We start from the raw sequence: 12,690 nt of genomic DNA, 5'->3' as shown, positions 1-12,690 counted from the left end.
TTAGAGTAACGGGATCTCAGTTCACCATCTGGTTCGGAGCAATCGTGAGAAAATATAGGAAAAGAAAAGAAAAGAAAAGAATATGGATTTAATTATCAGACGAACGCCAAGAAAGGTCTCCAATCATTCAGGAGAATCGCTCACCTCCCTTTGTCAGGCAGGCAGATGTTCGGCTCCCAGTCTTTCAGGGTGGAGGGACAGCGCGAGGAGGGCGTGATGGTATCTGATGGGAACGGGCTCCCTCGCTGTTTGTTGCTTCTCAGCCTGAGTTGAGCATCCACGTGCAGCGTTCTCTTTCGAGGCCAACGTTGCTGGACCAGACAGCGGTGAACCCCAAAGCTTCTGCTAGACTCTGACCTAGACAACCAGTCTGGACGAGATGTCTTGGATGGGTTGAAGCAACTCGGCATGAGACAACTCTCACCGGTACTTGGACAAAGGAGGCATCACGAGGTATCATCAGATTGGACCAGAGCAACTCGGGCGAGTCCATCTTGCCATACCACATATACCCCTTTGAGTCTAGCAAGTACTCCCTCCAAGGGAGATTTTGCAACAAGCCTTGACCGGCGCTAGGAGGGTAAAAGCCGGTCACAGTAGGGATCGAGATGTTTCCCCATACCAAAAAGGAAAAAGAAATAATAATTAATTTCTGAAATGGGACAGCGAAAAGTAACGCATGTCTACAGCTATCTTTTCGAGGCTTCACCTGCTCCACTTCCCATCTGCGGCTACCCTAGCCAGAAGATGACGCAGGACCAAGAACGAGACGTGGTAGATCACGTTTCAGGGACTCTTGCCACCATGTGGAGGTTCTTGCATTGCTGGTCCCCTAGGTTGGCCTTTCTGCCCTGATCCAGATCGCCATGCAAACAGATGGAGACGGCGGTCTGACGAGAGTCAGCCGAAAAGGGGGCAACCATGGCACCCAAAAGGGTGTTCACATGCCGCTTGGATTGCAATACATCTTCTGATGGCGCTTGTAGGTGTCTCTCTTGATCTGTACGGCTCGTAGACGAAGATATAACTGCTATCGGTATGGCAGTAGTGAATCCTTGTCCAGTAAACTAGACGTCCAGTAGAAGCAGCCGCCAGGGCAACCGGAAGAAAGACCCATCGTGTTCGGACAGCCAATGAACGACTGTATGTCAAGGCGTTGGCTGGACGAGACGGGTATCAGTGAGGTCTGAGACCATCGGGAAGCTGCATGACCCCCTTCATCCTGTATGACGGCCGGCTGCTGTTGTTACCAACCAACGCGTCCCACTGAGTCCGTTCCTACTGGTAGAGAACGAAGCGTTTTGCAAGACATCAGCATGGGGTTTACCAGCCAAGAACACTGGGCACAATATGGTCATCGGAAACACAAATCGAGAGGTTCTCATCCGGCGTGTCAGGGTCAGTCCATCTCCGTCTCAAGGTGCTCCATGACGGCATCAATATGTTAACGCTATACAGTCTAGGCCGTGAGCTGTTACATCCTTGCTCCAAAGGGATGGGGTGGTTCCCTCTCCTGTCAGGCGACTTCGTGGGAAACGTCGGATTAGAGGGCTTAAGTCGACTGAAACTCCCTCCAGGCGTGACACCCGTTCGTCAACGGGGTCGCCCAGTACCGATAAGGACTGCTGCCCAGAGAGACAAGGGAAGCCCGGCCAGTCAGCTTGGTATATGCGTGGGCGAGCGCGTGTGGAGCGGATTCAAATGGCTATGAGCATCAAAGAACCTTCCATGCGGGCTTCTCTGCAGAAAATCCACTCATCGGTGGCGTTCTCGTGAATTGAGGTCTGGTGAATGATTTCTTTGACGATACCATCTCGTCAATGGGCTGGTTCGCAATTGCATTTTCGAACCTTTAGTCCTTTGTTTCTCTGGCTCTTTCGCCCTACCTCCTTAGGTATGCAGCCTACTTTGAGCGGAGAGTAATCTTCATAGCGGACCCGGAAAACGAGACCCTGCAATGGAAGGAATATGGTACTGATTCGTTGGGAATGGTATTTTCGGTAGCGTTGATGGTTTGTAGGTGCCATTCAGCAAACAGATGTTCCTTCACGGCTAATCCTTTCGAAATGATGCCTGGGAATCTAGAAACGGAGAAGCCCAACTTCCGAGACATGGGCTTGGGTCGCAAGTCTCTCTCTTGGGCTGCGGTCTATCTGGCCATCGCTTGCTGCAGAAGACGAGATCCCCAGCAGTCGACAGAAAACCCAAGTAAGCAGTCGGGAATTGGATGCATGTACGCTTGCAGGGGTGATTATGCGTCGAATGTTCCTCAACCCTTGAGGGTTCCTGAATCCCGCCGATGCGGTACCATCCTCCGAGGCTCTCTCCGTCAGACAGGGTTATCGCCAGGTCCTAGGCTGATCGGAAATTCTGCGGCGCCTTGGACGACGGTCCTCGATATGATGTTCAAGAGATGGTCTTGAGCCATTCGACACTGGGCTTTGTTATCCTTGTGCAAACACAGCAAATTATCATTAGTCAGCAAAACGCACCTGAGCCAATCAGGTTGCAAGATTCTCTACTACTCTAGCAAGATATAAAGATACCGTAAGTAGAAAGAAAAGAAACATCTTCACCAGCCCCTGGTTATTAGCCCAACCTCGATTGGGGAAATGCCTCGCTCCTGCACGCCCGTTACTCGGATCGAGCTCCCGGCGTCCGCCGTCGGGATCATCCTTGTCCGCTACGGCATCATAAAACAGCATGGGGACACACCTGTGCAACATGGTCCGATCTGGGGTAAGAAGATGGAGGAATTTTATGCGTCTGTTGTGTTCAGATCTGGGTAGGCTGTCGTCGTCGATGGGTTCATGTTTCCGGGGGGTTGGATTTGCCCCGTCGGTCTATATCTGTCTATCGATGTAGAAACCTGCGACAAGAGGGAGGCTGTATAAGCAACGCATGCCCTGCGGTTTGACTGCGATGGCATCGCGCAATTCTTCCGTAATAGCGTAATTCATAGGTGATTAGGAGTCGACCAGTTTGCCCGCCTTGCACAAGGTACACGGTCATGCAACCATGACTCGCACAACGCATGCAATTTCCTGGGAAAGAATCCTGCGCCGCGGTCGAGAGCTCAATCCCTTTTGTGTTTCCAAGATTGTTCTTGATTCCAGTCATTTCTTTGCATCTTGCCTTTGGGAAATCATGCTCTCGATCTATGCGGCATGCATCGAGGTTATCAGACAATCAGTCACATTTTTATATGCACGAGGTACAACGTCGGAGTCAAAATCATACTAAAATAGAACACGGACGCCTCAAAAGAGCTCCGGACACGAAACCTTCGATGGAATAAAAGAAGATAGGGGAAGAGAAAAGGAGACGGAAATAACTGAATCCCTTCCAAAGAGACATTACCACCATCTCGTCATTGTACACACAGACCGACCCATACCGGGCAGGGTCCTCTCCCTTTCCAGCGCAATTGTCCTACATACCATGCTAGGAAGATTGCAACCTTGCGCAGCGGACTCAGTCTCGCCACCACGATCGTCCAACCCATACATGGAACACAGAACACACCAAGCCAGAAAGAACGGCAGAACCGCCGTTAGGCCAAAAGGGGTTCACGAGTAGGGACGGCCTCGCCGGCCTCGGCGACGGGCTCCTGCTTAGGGGCTTCCGGGAAATCGGACGCCTTGACGGCCGTCTCGGGTGTAGGCTCCTGCTTGACCACGGGGCTGGCGGCCTTGGTCATCCCCGGTGACGCAGATCGACGGGGGGTAATGTACTCCTGAGCCTTGGCGCTATAGTCGTCCACATACTGTTTCATGAGACCTGTCGCATGAGAAGTCTGCTCCTCGGCAAGACCCTTCAGCTGGCTGGCCTGGGTGTTGATGACCTCCTGGGCGTTCGCGATATGGGCATCAATGACTTCCTGGTTGTTCATATACACAAGGGGACCGAAGTAGGCAATGTTGACAGCAATCAGGGACAATCCCCACAGTGGGAGCCATTTGATCAACCAGTAGGCGGAGAACGCGGAGATGAACGCCTGTGCACCACGATTGGTCAGAGATTCCGTTCGCAAAATCGGAGCAAGCACGTACAGCAACAGTGTGGACAATGTTCTCGGCAAACAGAATGCGCTGGAACTCAAGGAGGAGGAAGTCGAAGAGCTGCTCCAAGTCGGCCAGAACCCCCTCCAGAGTATCCTTCGGAATGGTGTAGTATTTACGGGGACGGAACGAGCTGGCTAGGCCTTGCGAGAATACGAGCCTACCACCAAGCTCGGCCGCAGCAGTGACTAGTCCCGGTCAGCACGCATACCTGGACCCTGGTCCAACGCGGGGTATCACCACTCACAACCCAGAGTCACGTAAAGGAACTTGAAGAACCAGCGCAGCAGAGGAAGATACCGGGCGGCGAAGATAAAGGTCACGACGGTCGCATAGGAAATGGCGGTGGCACGAGGTTGTTCCCACTAAACGATGGTTAGACTATGGAAGGTTGTAGTCGAATGTTGCACTCACACTCAGAAGATTATAGAGGAGGGAATGGTAGTCTGAGTCTGGTTAGTATCTCCATGAATTTTCGACAGCCTATAATCCCAACACATACAAGTCAGAGGCTGTCCGGTCGCAGTGGTGGAGGATGGCGAAGAAGACGAGGCACGGAGATCGCGCAGCTCGTTACCGGCACGGGATGCCTCGGATTTGATATGATCGACGACAGGGCCTGTACACATGGCTGTTAGATCATCCTTTGGATTCTCCCAGTCGTGTTCCGCTCTTACCTTGAGTCACAGCATCTTTGATGCCTGAATCAGTCGAGTCAGCTTGTGTAACGTGCATTTGGAGAGCTCACGACTACACATGGGTCAGACTCGATTAGTTTTGATCATTCGGTACGGAATTGGTAGAGCACAATCCCACAATGCAATAAATTGATGTATATCGGGGGTGGTGACTCCATACCTTACTGGAACCATTGGGATCAGGGTAGCTCACGTCACCGGATGCCATGACGGAATGTGTGCGGAACCTTAGGGATCGGTCGGGAATTCGGAAGGTATTAAAGGAAGAAGAAGAAATTTAAAGGTGAGCCCGATCTCGAGGGGAAGAAGAAATAAAGGGAATGAAAGAAAGAAAGAAAGAAGAGAGAAGTCCGTGGGAAAGTGAAGAGGGTTGAGGGGAGAGCAGAAGAAGATAGGAGAAGGTCGGCCAAAAACAGGGTGATGCAATTGACAAGCGAGCAACTCTTTTTTTCCCGCAGCACACGACAGCTTCTTCTTTCTCTGGAACCATTCCGCACTGAGCTCTCCCCGTCCCGATATTTCTCGCCCACTGCTCAGAAGAACTATTCCTTATTATCTGCGGCTGTTCTCTTCTTTCCCTGTCCGCTCTCCAGGACCTGTAGTCCCAGAGCCCCGACAGCGTTGACACCGGCATGTGAAAGCGGCCATCACCCGATATACTGTACACGAACCTCTCCCAACAGCTAGATACAACGTCGAGAAAACAGACACCGGTGGCTCAACGACCTGCAACGGGCTATCAACCGCATTCTCACCACATATGCGCCATCTCACATGCAAGGGAGATAATCACAGCGTCCTACTCGGCTTCTACCATGTTCTTCCATGCTCCCCACTTCTCAACCAACCCTTTCCGACGCACAGGTCTCAGGGAGGGCCTTTCGAAGTCACTCACGGCAGTCGTGGTCGCCATGAGTTTCTTCCGTCTGTGATCTGGCGTAGATAAGGATGCCTAGTGCACCGTCCGACAGGACCGAAAACACCTGAGCTCCCACGATGACATCATGTTCAGAGAGATGGGACGAATTGTATGACCTGGGCCCGAGAGTGGAGTACGAAGCTTGTTGGTTGTATTAGCAAGAAGCCGTAGTCCTAACAATCCGCTTTTTGAAGACTCTGTCGCTATATACGCTGGGGATGGGCGTCGGATAGAAAACGGGTGATCGTTTGGGAAGATTCCAAACAACACGTCGATCGTTGCCTTACCCCTGAGGCAACAACCCCGGGATGCCGTATCGCATCACGTGACCAGGCGGGACTCACGCGTTTCCGATGTTTTGATGCTTCTCGATAGACCCTCCACCCACCATCGACATCCCCATTTCCACCCCACCATCACCGCCCATTTCGATGTCGAGTCTATTCCTACTCGGCTTTTTATAACGGGCCAACTCGCCCTTCCTTTCTTTTGACTGATCCCGCCTCTCCCCGACCCTTCACCCCGGAGAACCGCGTTTGTTTACATCGCCATGGCTGCTACCGGCGCGAGGGTGCGGAAGCCCGTCGGCTCTGCAGCATGGATCGCAACAGAGAAGGAGAATTTTCAGCAGCTGGTGAACCAAGAGATGGAAGAAGTGGAATATCCGGTGCGCCATGAGATGGATTGGCTGAATGAGCACATGGCCGAGATCTTCTCCAACAATCAATTGTCCGTCGCGACCGACATATCCCCTACATGATCGCCCATGCTGACACCCGCATAGCAATTTCACCGAAGCTTTCAAGACGCCCGGCAAGATGAGGGGCAAAACGCCCCGTACAGCCCGAAAGCGAGATCCAAATGAGGCTCGAGTGGTACGTGCCTGCCCTCGACCCCCAGCGTTGTCCTTGACTAATCTCCCTCCCTAGCCCTTGAGTGAGATCTTTTCGGCCTCGCACAAGAAATTTGAGAGCAAGATCGCAGCTAGCCCAGCAGTTCAGCGATCGCCTGCGAAATCAGCTGCCACGACTACCGCCATTCCCACCCCTACCAAGGCTAAGAATGCCACCGAACCCAGCTCTCAGCCTCACTACCCCGATCTGACACAGAACCTCAATTCCTTCCCGCAATACAATACTGATTCTGGCTATCATGGCATGCCGGAAGGTGATGCCGATGAGGACGACGATGACGACATGGTCCTAACGCAGGTGCAACCCGACTCGCAACCGTCAACTCAGCCATTCAACGAGGACCCTTTTACTGCGGGTGATCCGGAGCCACCTTCCTCCGTTGATCGTCGAACAACCAGTGCCTCCTTCCATTCGGCCCAGGAGGAGGTCCGCCAACGTGGAGAGACCATGGAACCCATGCAGGTAGACACAACTCCGAAGCAAGCAGTTGAGGTACACCCTCCACCGCCTCACACCAGTCTGAAGAAAACTATGAAGCAGTCTGGACCGAAGCACAAAGAAGAACCGGAAGGAGCGGCCCCCGAACCACAAGGGGATCAGCACCTGTCCGAAGAGGCAGTTCCGTCACCAGTGAAGCCGTCCATTCCCCAGGCTTCTGAACCCAACAGGGGAAAGAATGAGGAAACTGATGAGATGGCCCTGGACAATATCGACGATATTGGCTCACCTTCCGACGGGTCTACCCCCGAACGGCCCCCGATTCGCAAAAGTAGTCTCACATTCGCCTCTCTTCCTGCACGTGAACCCCTGACGAAAAAGAGTTTGGGCGGTACCAGAATCTCCCGCACGAGTCATGTCGATCTTGCAAAAATTAACAACAACACTGGAATGTCGGGCTATCTAGGGAGACAGACGGGGGGGCATCGTGCAACCCAGGTGGCCTTTGACGAAAGTGCAGCCCAGGCCGATAAGATGGACGTTGACGAAAACAAGGAACAGCCTGAAGAACCCGACGCCAGCAAGCTCCACAACAAATCTTCGACTCAGAGGCTGCATGAGAAGATCAGCATGCTTGGCAAGCTACAGCCGTCGCGGCCAACGAAATCAATTCCATCGGTTTCGGGTCTCTCATCTCAAGTGGCGTACCCTGAACTCCCTACTGCTAAATCCGATGCCAAAAGGGATTCATTGAGCCGAAAGTCTCGCGAGACGCCAGGTCCTGAGCCTTCCAAGTCTGCGGAGAATGATGATTGGATCAAACCCCTGGACTCGCCTTATCGTGTCAATACCTTCAAGAGTCAAGCAGACAAGGAGAAGCGAGCTGGATCCGAAACTCACAATGATAGAGAGATCTCTCTAAATCGCGATCAGAAGATAGACCGCGAAGAGTCTGTGAGACCCAGCTCAAGACACGCACTAGAAACCCTGCGCGGCAAATCCTCGACCCCCATCTCTTCCCCATACCGCCCTGGCCACTACAAGACCCAGTCCGTGCCAAATATAGACCCTTATGCGTCAACGACGCCGGTGGGCTCTCCTCGGCATCATGATGCACCGCTCAGTGCATCGAAGTCAAGGTTGCAATCGATCGTGAAGTCGGCCAAGGGTCTGTTCAGCAACAGTGGCGATACTTCGGCAGCGGCTCGCTTCGAGGCTTCTTCACCAGACGAGCCACGATTGCGTCATATGAACACTGACGTTTCGAGCCTGAAGGAATCAAAGAAGGCGGCGCCTCCCCAGCCGGAGAGTCCTGTCAGACAAGAAGGTCGCAGGACTCGTAGCTCCACCGAGAAGGAAGAGAAGCGCAAACAAAGGGAGCGCGAAGAGCGCCAGCGGGAAGAAGAAGAAGAAGCGGAAAGGATTCGTCAGCAAGAGAAGGAAAGAGCCATTTCCCAAGAGAAGTCATCCAAGGAATATGAAGACCGCGGTGATCAAATCCGCCCGTCAAGCCCACAGAAGGTGCCTCCACAGAAATATTCGAAGGAGCCCGAGCGTACCATCGAGGCTCCCTCTAGGACTCGCGCACAATCGGTATCCCAACAACAGTCACTCAGGCAGAATGATCGTCGTCCCCTCAAGCCTGCCCGTGAAGCTCTACAGAAACCGAAGCCTCAGCCTCAGCCTGTTTCCATTCGTGTTGGCAGTGCCCTTTCCCGTCAGATTCCACTCGCTTCGTCCGCTGTCTCCAGCGTCACAGAGACCAGTGCCACAGCACCGACGCCGGCCTCTGCCACGAAACAGCCATCAATTAAAAAGAAGGCTAGCAACACCTCCCTGCATACATCGGCCTCCAATAGCAGCTTCAAGAGCTCCGTCTCTAGTCAATCACAGAAGAAAGCCCAGCTCGCTAGTGAGCGTAAGCGGGAGCAGGAGGAGCGTGAAGCGCGACGAAAAGAGGAACAGAAGCGCGAATTGGAGCGAAAGCGAGCTGCCGACGAGGCTCGGCGTCAGGAGGCGCGTAGTCGAGCAGAAACGGACCGATGGACACGCCCAACTCCCGAAGATCCGAAGAAAGCCGCGCAGATGCAAGCCATCGAGAAGCGGAGACTGGAGAACGCCCGTAGGCTCGAGAGGCAGGGGAGCCAGCAGCCAGTCGATGTGGTATGTAGACTGCTGGTCGTGTTTCATTATTTGTGCAATGTGCTAACTCTCCTTCAAGGGCTCCCTCCCCCAAGAGAAACCATCGCAAAGCACCCGAGAGTTGCCCAGGCCAGCTTCCCGAATCGGCTCTGTCCAACCATTCGGTCGGTCAATCAACCCTCCCCAACCCAACCCCGCGAAACCACCAAAGAGGGGTGCGGAGGAGGAGGCAAACCGTCGTCCTGCGACGGCGAAACCCGGTACCATGCAACCATCCGGCGAGACCAAGCGCAGGAGGACCGAGGACGGACAGAATCCTGTTACGCGGCCCACGATGGCGCCGCCGATTCGCCAATCGAATATCAGGAAGGAGTCGAATATTATCCGCAAGGTAACGAGCGTATCTCGGAATCGTCTTCTACCAAAGCTAACGTCGTGCCAGGAGCCCACGAAACAATCCATGTATGGCCTTCCTCAGTCCTCTGCACACCAGACTGGATCCTCCATCTTCAAGGCTGCTCAACCGCAAAGGCCTGGACATCCGATGGACATGTCCAAATATGCTAGCGGCAAAATCCCCTTTGCCGAACCGGCCAATGCCAATCCTCAAGCCACATCTCATAAGACTCCTGGTGCCAGTTCCTCGCAAAAGGCGCCGAAGCCTTCCCCGAACTATCCCAACGGCGAGAACATCAACCTCCCGGAGATTGCCACCGACAGTGAAGACGAAGATTCCGATGCAGAGATGCTTCCTGTGCCCAAGTGGGCCCAACCCAAGGAGCTGGAGACTCTTCTGAGACAGCAAGAAGGCATGGAGGTCGACTCGATCTTTGGACCTATTGCGCCATTCTCACTGGAGGAGACTTTCAAGTCCGACAAGAAGATCAAGAAATTCCGCGAGCGTACCAGCAGTGCGAACTGGTCCGGTCCCGACGGGCTCACTCAGGACGAGATCCGCAGGGACCTTGCTGAGCGGCAACGGCTGCGGCTTAACGGGGGCTGGACGTTTGGAAATTAATCATACGACATTCGATCACATGCATTCTGTTTATCTGAGTTAGAGAGTTGGTTTGTTTTGGTAGGGCAGCAGACTTCTGCAGCAATTTGGAGTTGGCATGACTGGACAGGCGTTTTATTACCAGATTGGCTTTTGCTAGATAATTCCCTCGGGAGAATTGCATGAATGCATTGATTATGTGCTTGAGATTTGACACTTCACTGATATTCCCTGTCTGGTACGGCATAAGATCGATCTCCCGGTCCATACATCAAAATGACGGAGAAGTCGTGTCATAACAAGCGACACAGGCATGTCGATGAGCTGGAGAACTCCTCAATCATGCTCGATTTCCTTTAACTCCCATCCCTACGCATGATGGCCGCAAAGCTTTTTACCCACTGCGTATCCTGCGGGTATAAGATAGCCCGCGTGAAGCCAGCAAAATGGCAGTCAAAGTATCGAATATGTGGGTCAAGAAGACCAGACTAATCTCCTTCGCATCTGACATTCCATTGCCAGTATACCAAGCAGGCGAGAAGATCAAACTAATGCGCTCCAGCAACGTGCTGTTCGACTTGGCTGGTTACCCCAAGATGTCGCTTCCTATTGGGCACAAGAGTAATCCCGAGTCCGGGTACGATGGACTTTATGCGGACATTCAGGAAGCCTTTATTTTCCATGCGGTTTGTTGGGATGAGCTTTGTGGCTTTTTTGGCCCTGCAGGACCTGATCTTAAACGGCTCTATGCGGCTTGTATGGAATCGCCCAAGACGACCGCAGGTGCCTATGCTGCCCCCTAACACATCGGCCGGGTGCTGACAAGCCCAGGTATACATGACGATTATACTCCACGCCGATTCCCGTTCTCCGTTGATGGGATACTTCTGCTCACTTCATCGCCACCAAGGCCCTCGATGCGGCGGATCTGGAAACTTCGCAGCCAGTGTCCTAACCGTGCGGAATCCAGCTGGGTTCAGACGACCCATCTCAAACTCCTCGCACTACGATATATACTCGAGCTCAAACATCAGGGAAGATGCAAAGGACGATGCACGCGCATTCTGCGTCTTTCGTACACCCAGTTTCCTCCGCCCGACTCTTCCGGATGTCCAGACATCTTCAGCCGGCTACCCGTCGAGATACGCGGGGAGATCGCACGCTACCTGTCCACGACCGACTTCTTCGCCCTCCGACTGGCGTCCCGTAATATGGCCTGTCTCTTCGAGGACCAGAATTTCTGGAAAAGCCGGTTCTTCCAGACAGATGAGCGGCCCGGCGTCGACCTCATCTTCCGGCAACAGGGCATCAGCACACGGGGCCCAATCGACTGGCGCGCGCTCTACCGATACCGCCCGTGCCATGTCGAACATCTGCAGAGAGCGGCGTACGGCCAGATGAAGCGGTGGCAGAACAACACATGGCTGAGAGAGAGAACGCTGTCAGCTCCCGGCCACCTGCCGTCCCTGCGGGACTTCATGGCCGGGAAGTGCGACGCGTCGGCCAACTGTCCATATAAATGTCGCAACACTCTCTCCCGGGAATCGGTTATGCTCCCGCAGCACGATGTAGAGGTCGCCGTCTGGGTCAGCGGGGATGACGTCGGCGAGCGCACGTATGTGGCTGGCCTGGCGATCTCGTCGCCGGACCAGCCTACCACCTACGTGGGGTATCGTCTGGCCCAGGAGCCGGTCCGACTCCGAGTGCCGACCTTGCAGTGGATCAATGTCGCGTCGCACGATGATGACTCTGGGATTGCTGGGATCGCCATCGCTAATACGGAGCCTACGGAACCCTGGAGTGAGTTGACCTGGGCTGGTCAGCATGAGGGGATGACGGTTGTCACGCACGCGACGGTCAGCCGCTATCTTGTTGTTCATTGTCTGGTAGGTGAGGCGTCGCTTTGGTGTGCATGATGTCTGATCGTTTGATAGGTTGGCAAGCTTGGTAGGATAGAGTGCACTCACTGGTAGGGGGCAGGACTATATATATCTGCGGATGCTGAGGTGTCGAACCGAGCTTGGATAGGCTATATGATGAGTGCTCTGCGGAATACTTTTTCAAGGTCCAATCTTTAGCGATAGCAAGCAAAAACAAAATAAAAAGATAATTCATAATACAAGATTGTCTTACTTGGATGATTAAAAATAAAGGTGCAAAAAGAATGCATCATCCGTGAATCGAACACGGGCCTCATCGATGGCAACGATGAATTCTACCACTAGACCAATGATGCTTCTTGTGATAGAAAGCGGTTTACTTTGCCACTATCAGCAAACACAATCCTCTCCGACTTAACGCTAAACCCGTCTACATGATCTACAGGATACCAACCGAATGCAATATATCCATCTACCTTCTGCCATCCGGCAAGCGTTAGCCTCTACTCATTACACAACAAAACGTGTATTTAACGCGGTTGCCAGACTTGTTGAGATCCGATTGGTGCGCAGTATGATTTAATAAGCAGTATTTCCGTCTCATAGTACTGACACGTGACCTGGGTGTCTCCGCATAGAGA

The 12,690-nt window shown here is 53.2% G+C and overlaps 4 protein-coding genes and 1 non-coding gene across 5 annotated transcripts; 3 read left to right on the top strand and 2 right to left on the bottom strand.

The window, feature by feature from the left end:
- Nucleotides 1–2,069: 2,069 nt before the first annotated feature.
- Nucleotides 2,070–2,423, top strand: ATEG_03420 (uncharacterized protein; the record flags this gene model as incomplete). The annotated part of the gene is made up of 1 exon (XM_001212598.1): nucleotides 2,070–2,423. The coding sequence occupies one exon, from the start codon at nucleotides 2,070–2,072 to the stop codon at nucleotides 2,421–2,423; it is 354 nt and encodes a 117-aa protein (XP_001212598.1).
- A 1,130-nt stretch (nucleotides 2,424–3,553) lies between these two features.
- ATEG_03419 (uncharacterized protein) lies at nucleotides 3,554–4,967 on the bottom strand (the record flags this gene model as incomplete). The annotated part of the gene is made up of 7 exons (XM_001212597.1): nucleotides 3,554–3,997; nucleotides 4,053–4,249; nucleotides 4,309–4,426; nucleotides 4,476–4,507; nucleotides 4,564–4,680; nucleotides 4,739–4,762; nucleotides 4,925–4,967. The coding sequence occupies 7 exons, from the start codon at nucleotides 4,965–4,967 to the stop codon at nucleotides 3,554–3,556; spliced, it is 975 nt and encodes a 324-aa protein (XP_001212597.1).
- Nucleotides 4,968–6,228: 1,261 nt separating this feature from the next.
- ATEG_03418 (uncharacterized protein) lies at nucleotides 6,229–10,190 on the top strand (the record flags this gene model as incomplete). Its single annotated transcript, XM_001212596.1, has 4 exons — nucleotides 6,229–6,407; nucleotides 6,463–6,553; nucleotides 6,608–9,193; nucleotides 9,252–10,190. 4 exons carry the CDS (start codon nucleotides 6,229–6,231, stop codon nucleotides 10,188–10,190), a joined length of 3,795 nt encoding a protein of 1,264 aa, XP_001212596.1.
- Nucleotides 10,191–10,765: 575 nt separating this feature from the next.
- On the top strand, nucleotides 10,766–12,085 carry ATEG_03417 (F-box protein; the record flags this gene model as incomplete). Its single annotated transcript, XM_001212595.1, has 2 exons — nucleotides 10,766–10,925; nucleotides 11,001–12,085. 2 exons carry the CDS (start codon nucleotides 10,766–10,768, stop codon nucleotides 12,083–12,085), a joined length of 1,245 nt encoding a protein of 414 aa, XP_001212595.1.
- A 249-nt stretch (nucleotides 12,086–12,334) lies between these two features.
- ATEG_10464 lies at nucleotides 12,335–12,405 on the bottom strand. Its single transcript has one exon. It is a non-coding gene; the product is annotated as a tRNA-Gly (tRNA).
- Between the last annotated feature and the right edge of the window lie 285 nt (nucleotides 12,406–12,690).

This window comes from Aspergillus terreus, genomic scaffold (genome assembly GCF_000149615.1).
Source record: "Aspergillus terreus NIH2624 scaffold_4 genomic scaffold, whole genome shotgun sequence".
Taxonomy (NCBI): domain Eukaryota; kingdom Fungi; phylum Ascomycota; class Eurotiomycetes; order Eurotiales; family Aspergillaceae; genus Aspergillus; species Aspergillus terreus.
This window is presented reverse-complemented; position numbering and strand designations above follow the sequence as displayed.